The sequence below is a fragment of the Zeus faber genome (assembly GCF_960531495.2).
Source record: "Zeus faber genome assembly, chromosome: 21".
NCBI lineage: Eukaryota > Metazoa > Chordata > Actinopteri > Zeiformes > Zeidae > Zeus > Zeus faber.
The window spans coordinates 19,259,417-19,274,416 of NC_137208.1; the positions used below are offsets into that span (position 1 = coordinate 19,259,417).

The window sequence follows — 15,000 nt, forward strand, 5'->3', positions numbered from 1 at the left end:
ACACACACACACACACAAACGTTCTCTCTCACCCCTGTACACCCACAATAACAGGACACTCAAAGCTATATAGTGGAAGATGGATTGTCATTTGTTAGGTAACTACGGCAACTACTTGTACTTTGTTTCTTAAAGAAAAAAATAATAATAATAAATTCTAAATCCTTGTACGGACAAACAAAAAACGTAACGTAACACGACACATAAAAGAAAAAAATAAACATGAGGAAAGGCAGAAACCGGACAGGTGAAGTCCCACTACTGACGGATGGATGATAGATGGAGAAAAATAAGAGAGAGAGAGAGAGAGAGAGCGAGCGAGCGAGAGAGAGAGAGAGAGAGAGAGAAGATGCTCACAGACAGATGCGATGCACGACGTACAGAGAAGGAGTGTGTTTGTGTGTGTGAGGGGGCGGGGGCGGGGGTGGGGGGGGGGGTTGACGGTGAAAGGCGGGTTGCGGCGTAAACGTGGATCTGCACGAGCGACACAAAAGAAAGAAAGAGTGGGAAAAAAAAAAAAAAAAAAAAGACGACACCAGCAAGAACCTCCACTACTGAAATGATAACTCAAGGAGTCCGAGTGATAGACTGGACGAGAACGGAATGATGGTGATGATAATAAATAAATCGTTTTTTTTCTTAAAATTTTTTTTTTTAAATCTGAGGCAGTAAAAATGCTGTATAAAAATAGAACTGCTTTTTTTTTTTTTTCCTTTTTTCCTCTTTTTTTTTTTTACAAATAAAATTTACAGGCCTGTGGCTTTCTGCACTTTGAATTTTTTTTTTTTAACTCTCAAGAAACATCAAGTATTTTCAGCGACACCCCCCCCCCCCCCCCCGCCCACACATAAATTGTTCATATTTTCATTAGACGTTTTATAGCCTTTCGTCCTTTCCTTTTTGAAAATGTTACGTTACGCACGATCCCTCACGACAAAAACAAAAAGAAAAAGATTAGACTAAACGTAATTAGTCCGCTAACGAACGGGAAGAAATTAAAATGGCTTCCATACACATCAAAAAAGAAAAGTTGTACAAAGTTATGGCAGTAATGGAAGTGTGTATGCGCATCAAAGGAAAAATAAAAAAAAATCATGAAACCGTAATAAATAATAATAACCATAATCATAAATAAATCAATAAAAAAAGGAACAAAAGTTTCCGCTTTGTACAAAAATAAAAAATAAAACACATGTTTGTGTGTGTGTGTGTGTGTGTGTGTGTCTGTGTGTGTGTGTGTGTGTGTGTGTGTGTGTGGATGTGTGTGTGTGGCCGGCCGTAGGCGTCTCCTTCCCTCCCTCCCTCCCTCCCTCCCTTCCTTCCCCCTCCCACCATCACTCCCTGGATGGCGGTGATGGGGGTGCAGGGTCGGTTGGGTCGGGGAGGAACGGGTCGGGTGGGGTGGGGTGATCGGTGGAGGTGTGCGTGCGTGTGTGTGTGTGTGTGTGTGTGTGTGTGTGTGTGTGTGTGTATGTGGCGGGGGGGGTTGGTGGGGGAGGGACTTACCCTAGCAGTGCTAACATGGGGGGGTGGGACAGAGCCCTAGCGCTAAGGATCAGTAGGGTTTGCTGTCGTTCTTGGAGCGCTTGAGCTGCACCTTCAGCCGCTTCATGCCGATCTGGAAGCCGTTCATGGCCTGGATGGCCGCCTGCGCCGACACCGGATTGTCGTAGCTGACAAAGCCTGTGTGTGGGGGGGGGTGAAAGAAAAGAGGAAGAAAGAGAGGAAAAGAAGAAAGACGAAAGGGAAGGAGAGAAAGAATGAAAGAAGGGAGGGAAGAAATGAAAGTAAGAAAAGGAAAAAACAAAAGAAAGGGATCAAGAGAGAAAGAAGGGATGAATGAAGGGAGGTCGGGAGGTCGAGAGGGAGGAAAATAAGAAAGAAAGGTCGAGGGGATGGGATGGATAGAGAGGGATGGGAGAGAAAAAATCAAAGTACGAAAGAAAGGACGACAGGAGGGAGGGAGAAGAGAGGAAGAAAGGGATCATGAGAGGAAAAGAAGAAAGAACAAGGATGAAGGGGATAGAGAGAGGCGGGAGAGAAAGAAGGAAAGAGAGGAGGGGAAAAAATGAAAGTAAGGGATCAAGAGAGAAAGAAAGGATGGATGAAGGGAGGTCGGGAGGGGTGATCGAGGGAGGAAATGAGAAAGGTAAAGGGGATGAAATGGATAGAGAGGGGGTGGGAGAGAAAAGAGGGAAAAAATTGAAGTAAGAAAGAAAGGATGACGGCAGGGAGGTAGAAGAGCGGAAAAGAAGAAAGAGAAAGGACGAAAGGGATAGAGAGAGGCGGGAAAGAAGAAAGAGAAAGGACGAAAGGGATAGAGAGAGGCGGGAAAGAAACAATGAAAGAATGGAGGGAGAAAAGAGGCAAGGCAGGAAAGAAAGAAAGGGATGGAGAAAATGGGGAAGGGATGGAGAGGAGCCGCAGAGGAAGAAGTGAAAGAAAGCGGCAATGAAAAGGATGAAGGGTGGGAGGGAGGGCGAAAAGAAGAAGAAAGGGATGAAGAAAGGGGGACGTGAAGGACGGAAGAAAAGGATGATGACAGAAAGAGGGGGGAAAAGGAATCAAGAAAGAAAGGCAAAGCAGGAAGACGGGAGGGAGGAAGGGACGAACGAACGAAAGGAGGAGGAAAGAGGGAGAGAGAGAGAGAGAGAGAGAGGAAGGCAAGGAGGATAGGGCCGATCGCGAAAGGACGGCGGAAGGCGAGAATGGAGGAGCGAGAGCAAATATAAAGCAGGAAAGGATGAAGGAAGAAAAGAGTGAAGGGAATGAGAGAAGGAAGAAAGGAAGAAGTTGGGATTACTGCAGCCGCTGGGCTCTGACGGCCAGACGCCAAGTAAGCCAGTCACGCGGGGTCGGTGGTTCCTACCGAAGCACTTGCTCAAGTTCGTCTGTTTGTCGATGAAGACTTTGGCCGAAACCACATTTCCGAAAGGCATGAACATCTGCAGGATGTCCTGGTCTCCAAACTCCTGGGGCAGGTGGTAGATGAACAGGTTGGCACCTTCAGGACCTGGACGGAGGAGGGGGCGGCAGGGCCAAGATACACGGCACTCAACATCATCCAGGCCCGAAGCCGTTCCACAGCCAAACGGCCCCGGGGCCGGGGCGAGACATGACATTCTGCGGCTACACACACACACACACACACACACGCGCGTGCGTGCGCACAGGGGGGGAAAAAAAAAAAAAAAGGTGCTCTCCTCCTGTTAACGATGACCTCGGTCACGGGCGACCGCTTCTCCGCCCGCGGGGGGGGGTTCCACGTCTCCCGCGTCACTCCGCCCACCTGCTAATACTAACGCTCGCTGGTGGCGACGCCTTGCGACGCTGCAGCGGGAGACTTGAAGGGACGGACGCGCAATTTTCACCTTAATAACAGTAAATAGGTCGGTCGCGCGTGGGGCAAAGGTTATTATTATTTTTTTTGGGTTTTTTTTGTCGGGCGAGAAGTTTGCAACGCCGTTGGGGTGTCGGCTACAGCATTGTGGACTATTTTTCTTTGCGGAAGCGCTCAAACTAGGCATACTAGTCATGACGTCATCAATATTCCGTCTCAATGTGTTAAAATAACCCCCTTCAGAGTGAAGCAAGACCCCTTCGCTTTGCGTTGGGGTCCTGATCACCCTGCTGGGGGTTATTTTGCCATAATGACCGGCTGGCTGCACATTATCCCTAACTTAATGGCTGCAATCGGTACAGCCGCCGACCAATAACCTGAAAAGAGACATAGCCTACGTCTTCTGAGAGTAGACGTAGGCTAATCTTTGAAGCTCCTCCGGGCTTCCAAATGCAGTCCTAAGTCATAAGTGCACTGACCCTCTTTCTGGCTGCCGGCCGCCCCTTGCTGCTGCAGCAGGGACTGGCTGTAGAGGGTGGGCAGGGCGGCGGCGGCGTACTGCTGAATCCCTGAGTAGGCCTGCGTCAGCGCGTCCATGGTGCCCGCCGTGCCGTTGGTCAGCCCCGCGCCCAGGCCTCCGTTGAGGGCGGCCATACCTGAGAGCATTTGAGCAACTTTACATGAAAAACCCAACAATGAAGAAAGAAGAATGCACTTACTCGTTAGCGCCCCCACTGGAAGGTTGTGTTTTTACCACACATACTGTTACGTAGTACACGCACACACACACACACACACACACACACACACAAATACAACTACACACATGTCAAAAGTCCACGATAAAGATGTACAGGAGGTGACACATAAATGAGACCGATTGCTTGTGCAGTAGGTTTGGGCGGTATGTCCTTATTATTTCACAATCTCCGTGGAGTCATGCACCTGCTGTTCGCTTTCAAGTTCTTTAACACTTTATTTAGTGTGAAACAGCGTTGTTAATTGTTGGAAAGAGAAAGAGAAAATGCCATCATTATCCCTGCAAGGAAGTAGCAGGTTAATTGTGCATTGTGACGGGTCAAATGAACTACCCACTCTAAAGTGAGGACACAACGGAAACACAAAGTGGGGCTTGAGTTGGTGAATTTGTTTGAATCAAAGGGTCTCTCTCATTTTTCAAGACTCTCACTGTAAACGTGTTGAATTAACCGGCGGGACGTCAGCTCAACGCAATTCAGGGCAAATTAAGAAGCCGAACCACCATTTATGGGGCTGTTTTTAGCCTCTGATAATGCACAGTCGGGCGTAAGAAAATGCCGCACGCCTTTAAAGGCTGCCACCTACTGGCAGGAAAGTTGGAGTTCTACAGCTTTAAAAAGGCTTTGCATTGTTAAAGTAGCGGTCTTTAACAATTGAATATGTACATTTTAGGAATATTGATAGTGAATGAGCTCGTGAAATAGCCTACTCTCGATTCCTCGAGTCTTTCAAGGGTAGTTTTTCCGAATTCGTCGTTGCGTCGAAACAGAATCGCTTCCTCCGCTCAACCCTAGTGTTCAGCTACACAGGAAGTACAAACCACAAAATCCAACACTGGCAACGGAAGACGGTAAGACAGTCATTACTACTGGCACCATATTATACGAGCACACGAGTGCATCTCATTCCACAGAGGACAGAAACAGATTTGCAGACGTGCGCACACGCATACATACACAAGTACACACAAAAATAAACTCAAAGACACACATCACATAAAAAAAAAAAGATAAAAAAAAAAAATGGACACTGTAGAATATTCATATGGAAATGACAGGTGTGATTGGACCATGCGCAGAAGAGTAACGAGAAGCCGCGCCAAAAGCCGCAGACGTACTTATGGAGCGTCGGGTGAAACCTTTCTCGAAACGTTCTGCCCAAAATCGAAAAAAAAACAAACAAAAAAAAAAAACCACCCCAAAAAAACCCCCTCATTTCGTCCTGAAGCAGCGTCTCGAAAATCCCAAATCAAAATGACGTCGCCTCAGACGCTCGTGTGAAAAATAAATCGTTAATCAAGCCTCCGCCCAACGTGGCTCGTTGCTGGAGGTTGGACCACGGACGGCGAGGCAGCATAGCCATTGTAAAAAACGTGTTGGAACCCGGCGAACACTCATTAGTCCGTACGGATGGCTTTATTTCACCGGGCGGGGGGAGGAGTGCGGTGGGCTACTTTGTTTCACCATGTATGTATGTTAGGTGGTGGGGGGGGGGTCCGGCGTTTGCCCCCCCCCACCTCCCGCCGCCCTCCCCCAGAACCCCCTCGTCAGAGGAAGGTGAGGCGACCGGGAAAAATATATTACTGCCATGCAGCTCCGCATTACAGGTCACTCATATATTCAGGAATAATTGCACCGGTGACCTTTGCGATTCAATTAAGGGCTGAGATGGGTTCTAGTGAGGAGGGTGGTGGTGTGAACCCCGCAGACCTGTTGCGCATTTGATGTACCGTGTGTGCATGATATGCTGATGATATGTGTGTGTGTAGATATATATATATATATATATATATATATATATATATATATATATATATATATATATATATATATACACTGCAAGGGTGTAATTGTGATTTACACAGCGGATACGTCTCCTCCTCTCGGAAGCAGTAAAGGTCAGGGGAGAATAATGTGGTGGAGGAGAGGAGCGCTACAGGATCTCCGCTGTCATAACAGCGCTGATTAAGATCCCAGACCCGTTTCCCCTCCGGAGGTCGGAGGCGGGACTGAGCAGCGGCCGTCAGCTCGAGCCCTGCTACGTGCACGTCGCGGAAGCACTGCACTCTGCCATACACGGAACGGTTAGTCGCTGGATGCTGCTTTCGAGAAAACTGTCCGTCTTTCACTCAAGTACTGTACTCAAGGACCATCTTGCCATCTTGGGACTTAATAGTACTTAGTTGACTACCTTCATCCTCATACCCACTTCTCCAATGGGATCTTCATGCACGCTATTTTATGTATATATATATATTTATATATATATAAACTATATATAAGTGTAAGTTCTGAAGTATAATATTATTATTATTATTATTTTAACAGTGCTGAAAGCCAGGACAATCTGGTCGCGAATCTTTAAAACCCAGGACATTTTAGCAGACGTGACCAAGTCCCTTTTATCCGAGTCCCAAGCAGGTCCCAAGAGATTTTTCCCTGGGCAAATCAAGTGAAGTCAAGTCACAGGTTAAGTCAAGTCAAGTTCCAAGTCAAGTCACTTTCTTTCCCAAGACACTGCAGTCTTACCTGCAGTTTCCAGTCTTTATATAGACAAAAGATAAGGCATAAGTACCTGTCTAATAATTATATTATTGGCCAATCTTCAATCCAATTATTGATATTCAGTGAAATAAATATATAACTTTATAAAAGCTTATATATTCTTAATGGCGTCTCAATTTAAAAAACGATTCTCTCCTCATCACTTTCAAACATTGAAAAACTGACAGCCAGTCTACAACATCAAACTTTGTTTGACAATTACTTAGCACTACCTAGCAGTATTTATTGTTACACTAATGTCTCTGTTGCAATGTAGCTTGAATGTTATTCTCCCTTGTAAGTCGCTTTGGATAAAAGCGTCTGCTAAATGACTAAATGTAAATGTAAATGTTTGTTACACTCTGCTCCCGTCCGTCCGTCTGCCTGTTTGCAGAACATCTCAAAAGGTTATGAGCAAATTTGCACAAATTGTATTTTGTGCAATGCGTTGTACAGTGATTTGATTGAATAAAAATGATTGAATGAAATTTTTGAATCGAAAGTGACGACTCTTGGCACAGTGGCAGCTTCCATGATGATCTGATCTGATCTTAATGTGTGTGTCTGTGTAACCAGTGGGAGGATAACCAGTGCTTCTCCTTGAAAAATCGTCAGCTAGCGAGGAGCTTGACTGGCAGGGTAGTAATGCAATCACGGTGCCCAGTGTGCGCTCGCATGCTGGGTAACGTTACACGGACACTTGTAATGTGAACGTTGAACATTTTAATATTTAATATGAACTACTAGGGCTGTGCGATATGACGATATACTGTATAAGGCGATCGTAAGATGATAGAACGATTGGATCGTCAGTATATATTTTTGGAGCCCGACCGATGCCAGACTTTTGGGTCCAATGCGGATCCCGCGTTTGGAGAGTCCTAGCCCGCCGATTACCAATGACCGATATTTTGTCAAAAAGTGCAACGTTTTAAAATCAATTCGAAAAACGATTATTTGGGAAACTTTCTATATCTGAGAACATTTAAGTTCTACCCAAACAAATGAAGAAAAATAAACACACGAAGAACTTTTTGATAGATAGAAAAAATGTAAATTAGATAAGATTCAATTCAAAACATTTTTTCTTACAGTGTTCCAGTGAATGCATCATCACTTCCGAAACAAATTTGTTTTCTGAGTTTCCCATGAACACAGCATCGATTACTGCTTGGAGAGCTGTGTCCTGTCTTAACGCCTGTGTGAACAAACATGGATGTGTTTATAATGCCTCGTCGGACTTCTGCGCTTATTTTGGTGAGTAACTTAAAAGTAGTGTAAAACAGACGAGTACAAGATAAACAATCAATGTTTTTTTGTTTATCATACTTTAATATTTAAAAATCGGGACACATAACACGGCTGCATAACTGCTGATCCCGATGTGGTCAAAAAAGCCAAACAACGACCGATATCGTCTGGCTTTCAAACCGTTTCTGTCACTATATCGCAAATCAACGGCAGAACTGCTTTACTGCAATATGTGATGTCATCCGGAGCCACCGTGCTTTACGTTACTTGCACTTGGGAACGAACGTAAACAAACGTGGTGGGGCGCGGCGCTTCGCAGACCAATCAGGGTGCACAGTGCCTTCTTTACAACTTACCACTTTCTAAACACCAATTTGTGTTTGATAAGGAAATGTCAAACTGCACGATGGCGCCATTCACGGATCACGACGACATTTGGCCGTCCGCTACCGAGCCGCGGCAACACGAGGTGAGGGGGACGACTGAGCCGAACCAAGGTACCTTTTTGTTTGCCGCTTGCATTTCAGCTCAAGGTTTGGAGTGAATGAAAGTGAACACAAACAAGTCATTCGAGTCATCATGTCTCAAGTCAAGCCAAGTCACGAGTCTTTAACTTCCAAGTCCAAGTCGAGTCTCAGGTTGTTTATTTTGCGTCCTGTCAAGTTGCAAGTCATCAAAACAGTGACTCGAGTCGACTCGAGTCCCAAGTCGCAATGACTCGAGTCCACATCTCTGCATATCTGTCGGGACTCGGGACACACAGCCTGAAAGCAGGACAGTCCCGGATAAAGCGGGACGTCTGGTCACCACAGCCTGCCAACAATGAGAGGAAACCACTAGTGTGACCAGAACTGGACTATAGATGCATAGCGCTTAGCTTAGCCAACAGAGGCTAATTCATTTAGGACAGAATGTGTCCTTACGCTGAAATAGTAATTTAATTTTGGCAGTACATTAAATATCACATACGCCAATACTTACTTCTACGTCTTCTACTACTTTCATCACTAATACTACTGTGGCAGACTCGGGGGCGCGGTCGAGCAGGCTTCGGGAGTCAGCGCGGCCGACTGAATGACTGGCCAATCACAGCAGCTGGGCTGGTTTTCTTATACGTCTGTTTGTCTGGCAGTGAGGGGAGCGGCGGCAGGGAACGCGCAGGAGCGCTCCGGTCCTTTAAGCCGGTCCTTAAAAGTTCTGTCCTCGTTGAATGGTCCGCACTACTGCGTTTTCCGTTTGGAACTGTGAGCGTTAAAACCCGCCGTGCCTGCGCCGGGTAGCGATCGCAACACAACTACTTTCTTAATACTTTAATACTTCAGCAAATGTTCAATGAAATACATGCCAGAGAGTCCGAATTTCTATAATAACTATATACGCACTATCCTATACTATACTAAACCATGTGTAGGAGATGAGTACCTTTTTGCCCCATTCTACTGCTATGAATTCCTTTTTCCCCATAAAAATCGATGGATCGAGTCTGTGGTTAACGAAAAAGGTGGCACATACGTCACCGTAACCCAGCGCGGTAATGGTACAAACACAACGTCGCTCACAAACAGCACAACAGCACATTCAAGCATAACCCAGTGCACAACCAGGAAGCAGGTGGATGAGGCGCAGGATCGATGGATGGATGGATGGGGTGATCAAAAACAAATGGATGGATGGATGGACAATAAAAAAAAAGTGCTAGGACAAGAGATTGAGCTTAGCCACTAGGTTTAAAAAAAGAATCTAACAATTAACCCAAAAGAACAAAAAACGAAATTGAACAAGAAAGTGGACCTATTATGCTCCTTTTTAACAAGTTAATGTCGGTCTCCGAGGTCCCTAAAACATGTTTTTGATTTTTTTTTGCAGAAAATACCACTCACATTATGCATTCGAGCCATTGTAACATGCCTCAAAACCATAGTGTTACAAAACGGGTTGTTTTAGTGGGAGGAGCCACCTTTCCCAAGGCACCTAGTTCTGAGCCAATGGGGTTTGAGCACAAGTTCCGGGTTGTGTGCGCCAATGGGGTTTGAGCTTTACTCCGGATTCCGATGTATTTCTTGTAAACTTTCACCGATTTCACCTTATCAGTTCACTAAAATCTGTCTCTGAACAAATTTGAGGAGAGAAATAAGCAATCCAGTTGCTGAAACTTCACTCATATTAGATCATCAAGGCCTCATTTAAAAGTTTGTTCCGAATTTTGTTGCCGTGCTCCGAGTTTGTGGAAGATATGGACACCACACCGCGACGCACCGGGACTCTCGCGCGCGGGGATTTTTTGGTCTCATGTAAATGTCGGAAAATAAAATAAAAAAACACATTTTTTTTGGCTTTGTTTGGAGAAACAGTCTACGTACCGCATACTTAAGGACATGGTTTGTGAAATAAACAGCTCACAACAAAACTAACTGTGTTGTTTTATTGCACAGTTTGCGCGTTAGTAGCCCCATCAGAGAGCCAGATGTATGTGCACAAGCACTGAAAAAGTGAGTTTCGCATAATAGGTCCCCTTTAAGGCCTGCAGTCTGAATGTAACTAGAGAGGGATAGCAAGATATAGAGACACAGAGAGCGAGAGAAAGAGAGAGAGAAAGAGAGAGAGAGAGAGAGAGAGAGATGAGATGTCCAGTTGAACCACGAATAGGCTTGTGCAGGCTTGAACGAAATCAATGACCGATCATTTTTTTACATGTGTGCTCTTGGACCGGCAAAAATAAATCGATAGTTGATTAGATCAAATCTCAGAAGGCAAACAGTTAATCTAAACCCACCTTCTATCTCCCTCTCTCTCCCTTTTTCCATGCGCTTATCTGAGAGGGTGATAGATAGTGTGATACGGCACGCAATGCCACAACATGCAATGGGTGGATGATGGGTGGAGGATGGATGGATGGGTGGCTGGGTGAATACTCACTGTTGACGCTACCTGCTAGTGCATTAATGTTGTTCAGGCCCACGGTGGCCCCGGCCAGGCCCTGCAGGGTGCCCAGGGAGGTGAGAGAGTTCATGGCGCCCACGTTGGAGCTAGCCGTGGTGCCCGCTACTGGGGGCGAAGAGGGTGGAGGCGGGTGGGGAGGGGGGACGGAGGGGGAAGGCGGGAGACAAAAGTGGGAAACACCATTGATAATCATTGAGTTTTGTAGACCGCCTTGACTTCACTGCTGCCGTCTCGTTGTCGCATGGCTTGTGAAACAACAGTATATATATATATATATATATATATATATATATACTGTATATATACATGTATATATACATCAAAGTTGTAGAAACTTGGTCGTACATTTAAACAACCATTAAAAATGGCATTCAATGAGGTGCAGAACCAATGTGTTCGAGAGGGATACAGCTGGCTGTTGAATTGGAACAGCATTGAATTTTACACAGAGACGTGAATTGAAAAGAAGCGATGCCTGAGAACCAAGTGATGTGGAGGAAGCGGTTCTAATAATAATAATAATAGTAAAAGAAATACAGGAGACCACCCGACACAGTGAACACACAGGCACACAAGGCGGGGGGGGCAATGGCCACAAGCAGCGGTGAGATACCTTGCACTGACCTTTACCGGATTCACTAACTGATCTGACGGGGCTTTTTTTTTTTTTGGAAATACCTGGCCACAACGCAGGTCTCTCCACAACGCACGCGATTCCATTTAAGCCCGTGCAGCCCGAGTCGCGCCCCGTACAGAAACTGGATTTATTTTACCGGCGGAAGTAAGGAAAGGTCATTTTCCGACCGCGCGCGCGGTTTGCGGTTCGTTCGTAGTTGCATCGGCTGGCTTCATAACTGAGCGCGTTTGTCTTCTGGGGATCGAAATCACTTAGTCGGGTTTTTTTGGTCTCGTCTTTTGACGTTGGATGCGCCGATTTAGCAAAGCCGGCCACGAAGCAGAACCGAGCAGAACGAAACGAAAGGATCATCACTTCCTGCAAGGGGCGTAGGAAGACACGCCAAGAGTTACAGAAGTCCCCCTCCGCCATCGTTCCATTCTCCTGCTTGGGATCCATTGACTCTGGTCAAAGAGCGGTGCCATTTTGGTCGGATTTCTCCTTCCAAAGCCATGGGGGACCTCGGCAACCCGACCCAGGCGCGTAAACCTCGGCATGTTTTCTTCATTTTTGCGTACCCTTGAACCGCCTACGCCCATCACGCGCCACGCTGAAACGGCAACCTCCCAACTGGCCAGAACCCGGTTTAAAAAAAAGAAAAAACAAGCTTTCGGCGAGGCCGTATTGTACCCACGGACGAGAGGGGCCGCCGGCACGCGGCGACGCTCACAAAATCGGGACACGTAGACAAAATATGGCGGTACGGGATGCGGCACGCTCGGTCGTGGTGAGACGGAACACGCCTTACAAAGGACCACATCCCTCTCCATTCCATTTTTAGACACAATTATTTCCTCTATCCTTTTACCCTTGATCTCATCAAAGAGATGTCAACAACGCCGGGGTTGCGACGGAATATATTAAGAAATGGTAGAGGAGGATGAAGGGAAGCGCTGCGCCGGTGCTCGGCTGAGAAAACAAAAAAACAAAAGGCGTATGGGGGGGGGGGGGGGGGGCTGTCTCCATGCAGAACTGTCTATATTTATCAAATCCCGGGCGTGACGATTCACGTTCATTCACGCCGTTCCAGCGGCGTGAATGAACGTCGGGCGCCGAGGAAGCTCAACCTGAGCGCCGACTATTCAAGGTTGGACCGACATTCATGGAATCTGAGAGAGAGAGAGAGAGAGAGAGAGAGAGGACGTGATAAAGCAAAGTGCGCGAACCAGGGAACGGAGAGAAAGGAGAGTGGCACGTTCGCGGCGAGAGGGAGGCCTCGTCAGCAGGACGGCGCTGAAAAAAGTTTTTGTTTTTTTTTCCCCCTTCTTCAGCTCTTTGTTTTTTTTTTTCCCCGTGCAGGCTCTGTCTGGGAGTCTGGGAGCCCTGGGCTTGTTGGGAGCAAGGCTGAGAGCACATGAAAGGCGGGTGAGAGTGATGCAGCAGAAATGAAAGGGGGCTTGTCAAAATAAAAAGTGGTGGTGGTGGAGGTGGTGGAAGGGTTGAGGCGGAGGCAGGGAAAAAGGAACATGCTCTGTGTGTGTGTGTGTGTGTGTGTGTGTGTGTCTGTGTTTGTGTGTGTGTTTTTGTGTGTGTGTGTGTGTGTGTGTGTGTGGGGTGTATGGAGGTGGCCCTGTCGCAAGTCTCAACCCCACACCCACCCTGACGTCAACCGACACACATACCACCCGTTTCCAACCCACCCGCCATCCCTCCCTCCCTCCCTCCCTCCCTCCCGCCCTGTGTTGCACATCTGGGATCACAGACACAGCGACGGCGGCAACAAGAACAACAAAACAAGAACAACAATACACAAAGGTACAAATCCCCCCCACACAATTCTTCCTGGGAAAAAAACGGGAAAAAAAAACAACCAAAAAAAAACGAAAGAGTGTCTTCTGCGCTGAGGTTCCGTGTTTTTCGCTGGGGAATAGTGAGTCGAAGGCCCCAAACAAAGAGACTGAAGTGACTTCAAAAGGCACAGCAGCAAAAGACTACGCACATGCACACACACACACACACACACACACACACACACGCGAAGGTGCACGCAATTTCCGACGCCAAGCTACAAAGCATGAACGCGCACACACACACGCACACAAGCACACACACACACACGCGCGCGCGCACACAAAAAATAAATAAATAAATCTTGCAAGTGCCGAGCTCCGACGTCGTGACGCTGAGATACGGAGCAAACACACACTGACACCGGCACACACACACCCACACCCACACCCACGCACACACAGGGACGGATGAATAACAAAACACAGGTGACAGCGCGAGAAGATGTGGCCGTGGCGGCGACGCGCCACATGGCGGAGGTGGAGAGACACTCCGGAGGAACGGAGGAGGGCGGAGGATGGAACATACGGTGATGGGAGCTCCATCCAAAGGGGTGAAGGTGATGAGGGGATGATGAAGAGGAGGATGAAGGTCCGGAACTGCTGGGAGAGGCGGTGGTCGACAACGCCGGGCGGAAGTAGGGGAGGGGGACGAAAAAAACAAGATGGAGATGACCACTGGCGACGGTGACTGGTTTTTTTTCTCAAAGATGGGCGGATGCTTTCTGCTTTTGTTATCTTTTTTTTTTTTTTGTGGGGGGAGGGGGGTGGACAACACTGGTTATGGCGGATGAGAGTGGAGCGGCGGGCGGGCGGGCAGGAGGAGGCAGGCAGGTGTTTGGTTGGTACCCCGGGACCCGGGTGGGTGTGTGTGGCGGATACACACACACACACACACCCACCTCTCCGTCCGTCCCCACGTCCATCCGTCCCCTCTGACCCCCCCCACCCGCCACCCCCCAACCCCCCCCCCCCCGCCTTCCTTCCCCCTTTCCGGTGGAGCTTCGGCGTTACCTGGGCTGGCCAGTGCTCCCAGCGAGGCTGCGCTGGATGACAGGGGATTAGCGGCGGAGGGGTTGGCCGAGTTTTGGGCGGCTGCCGCGGCCGCCGCGAGAGTGGCCAGGTTCTGCAGCTGCAGGGCACTCATACCTGGGTGAGAAGAGGAGCCAGAGGTCAACACAACCTGAGGGAGCTGCTGCTGCTGCTGCTGCTGCTGGTGGAGGTGATGCTTTTGGTGGTGGTGGTGGTGGGTGGGGGTGGGGGTGTGGGTAGGGGGCCAAGTGGTGGGAGCTGTGGGGTTGAGCGGGGTGGGGGGCGAGGTGCGAGGTCCGGGACCCCCGCCCGACTGATGGAGAGCGACACGCCGGAGGGCGCGGGAAAAATCGAGTGAAGAAAATGAGAGGTGTGACCTCGTACTCCATGATGTCACCTACAACTGGGGAAAATGAGCCTGATGATGGATTTCACTTGGCACTCCAGCAGGATAAGTGTAGAGGGTGGTGGTGGGGGTGGGGGTGGGGTTGTAAGCCCCCCCCTCACGAGCTTGCTGCTTGCCAATTAGCCTGATGGCATTAGCATATGGGCTGGTTCTTAAGCATAATTAATGAACGCATGCCAACATCTAAATGATGGTTAAGTAAGGACCATAAAACACCTTCTGAGAGTACAACTCAACCTTAGCCCCACTCGCGGCTACGTCTTTTT

The 15,000-nt window shown here is 47.9% G+C and overlaps 1 protein-coding gene across 4 annotated transcripts in view; it reads right to left on the minus strand.

The window, feature by feature from the left end:
- Positions 1–15,000, minus strand: part of celf2 (cugbp, Elav-like family member 2) — a 159,325-nt gene that overhangs the window by 509 nt on the left and 143,816 nt on the right. For 2 of the 4 annotated variants that reach the window (XM_080022487.1, XM_080022485.1), the window contains 4 exons: positions 10,810–10,938; positions 3,820–3,996; positions 2,870–3,013; positions 1,507–1,683 (listed from right to left, as the gene is read on the minus strand). In XM_080022487.1, the coding sequence (XP_079878613.1) occupies positions 1,556–1,683; positions 2,870–3,013; positions 3,820–3,996; positions 10,810–10,938 (578 nt within the window). In that variant the 3' untranslated portion in view covers positions 1,507–1,555. The remainder of the gene's footprint in view (positions 1–1,506; positions 1,684–2,869; positions 3,014–3,819; positions 3,997–10,809; positions 10,939–15,000) is intronic. The other 2 variants (XM_080022486.1, XM_080022488.1) reach the window with 2 other exon arrangements.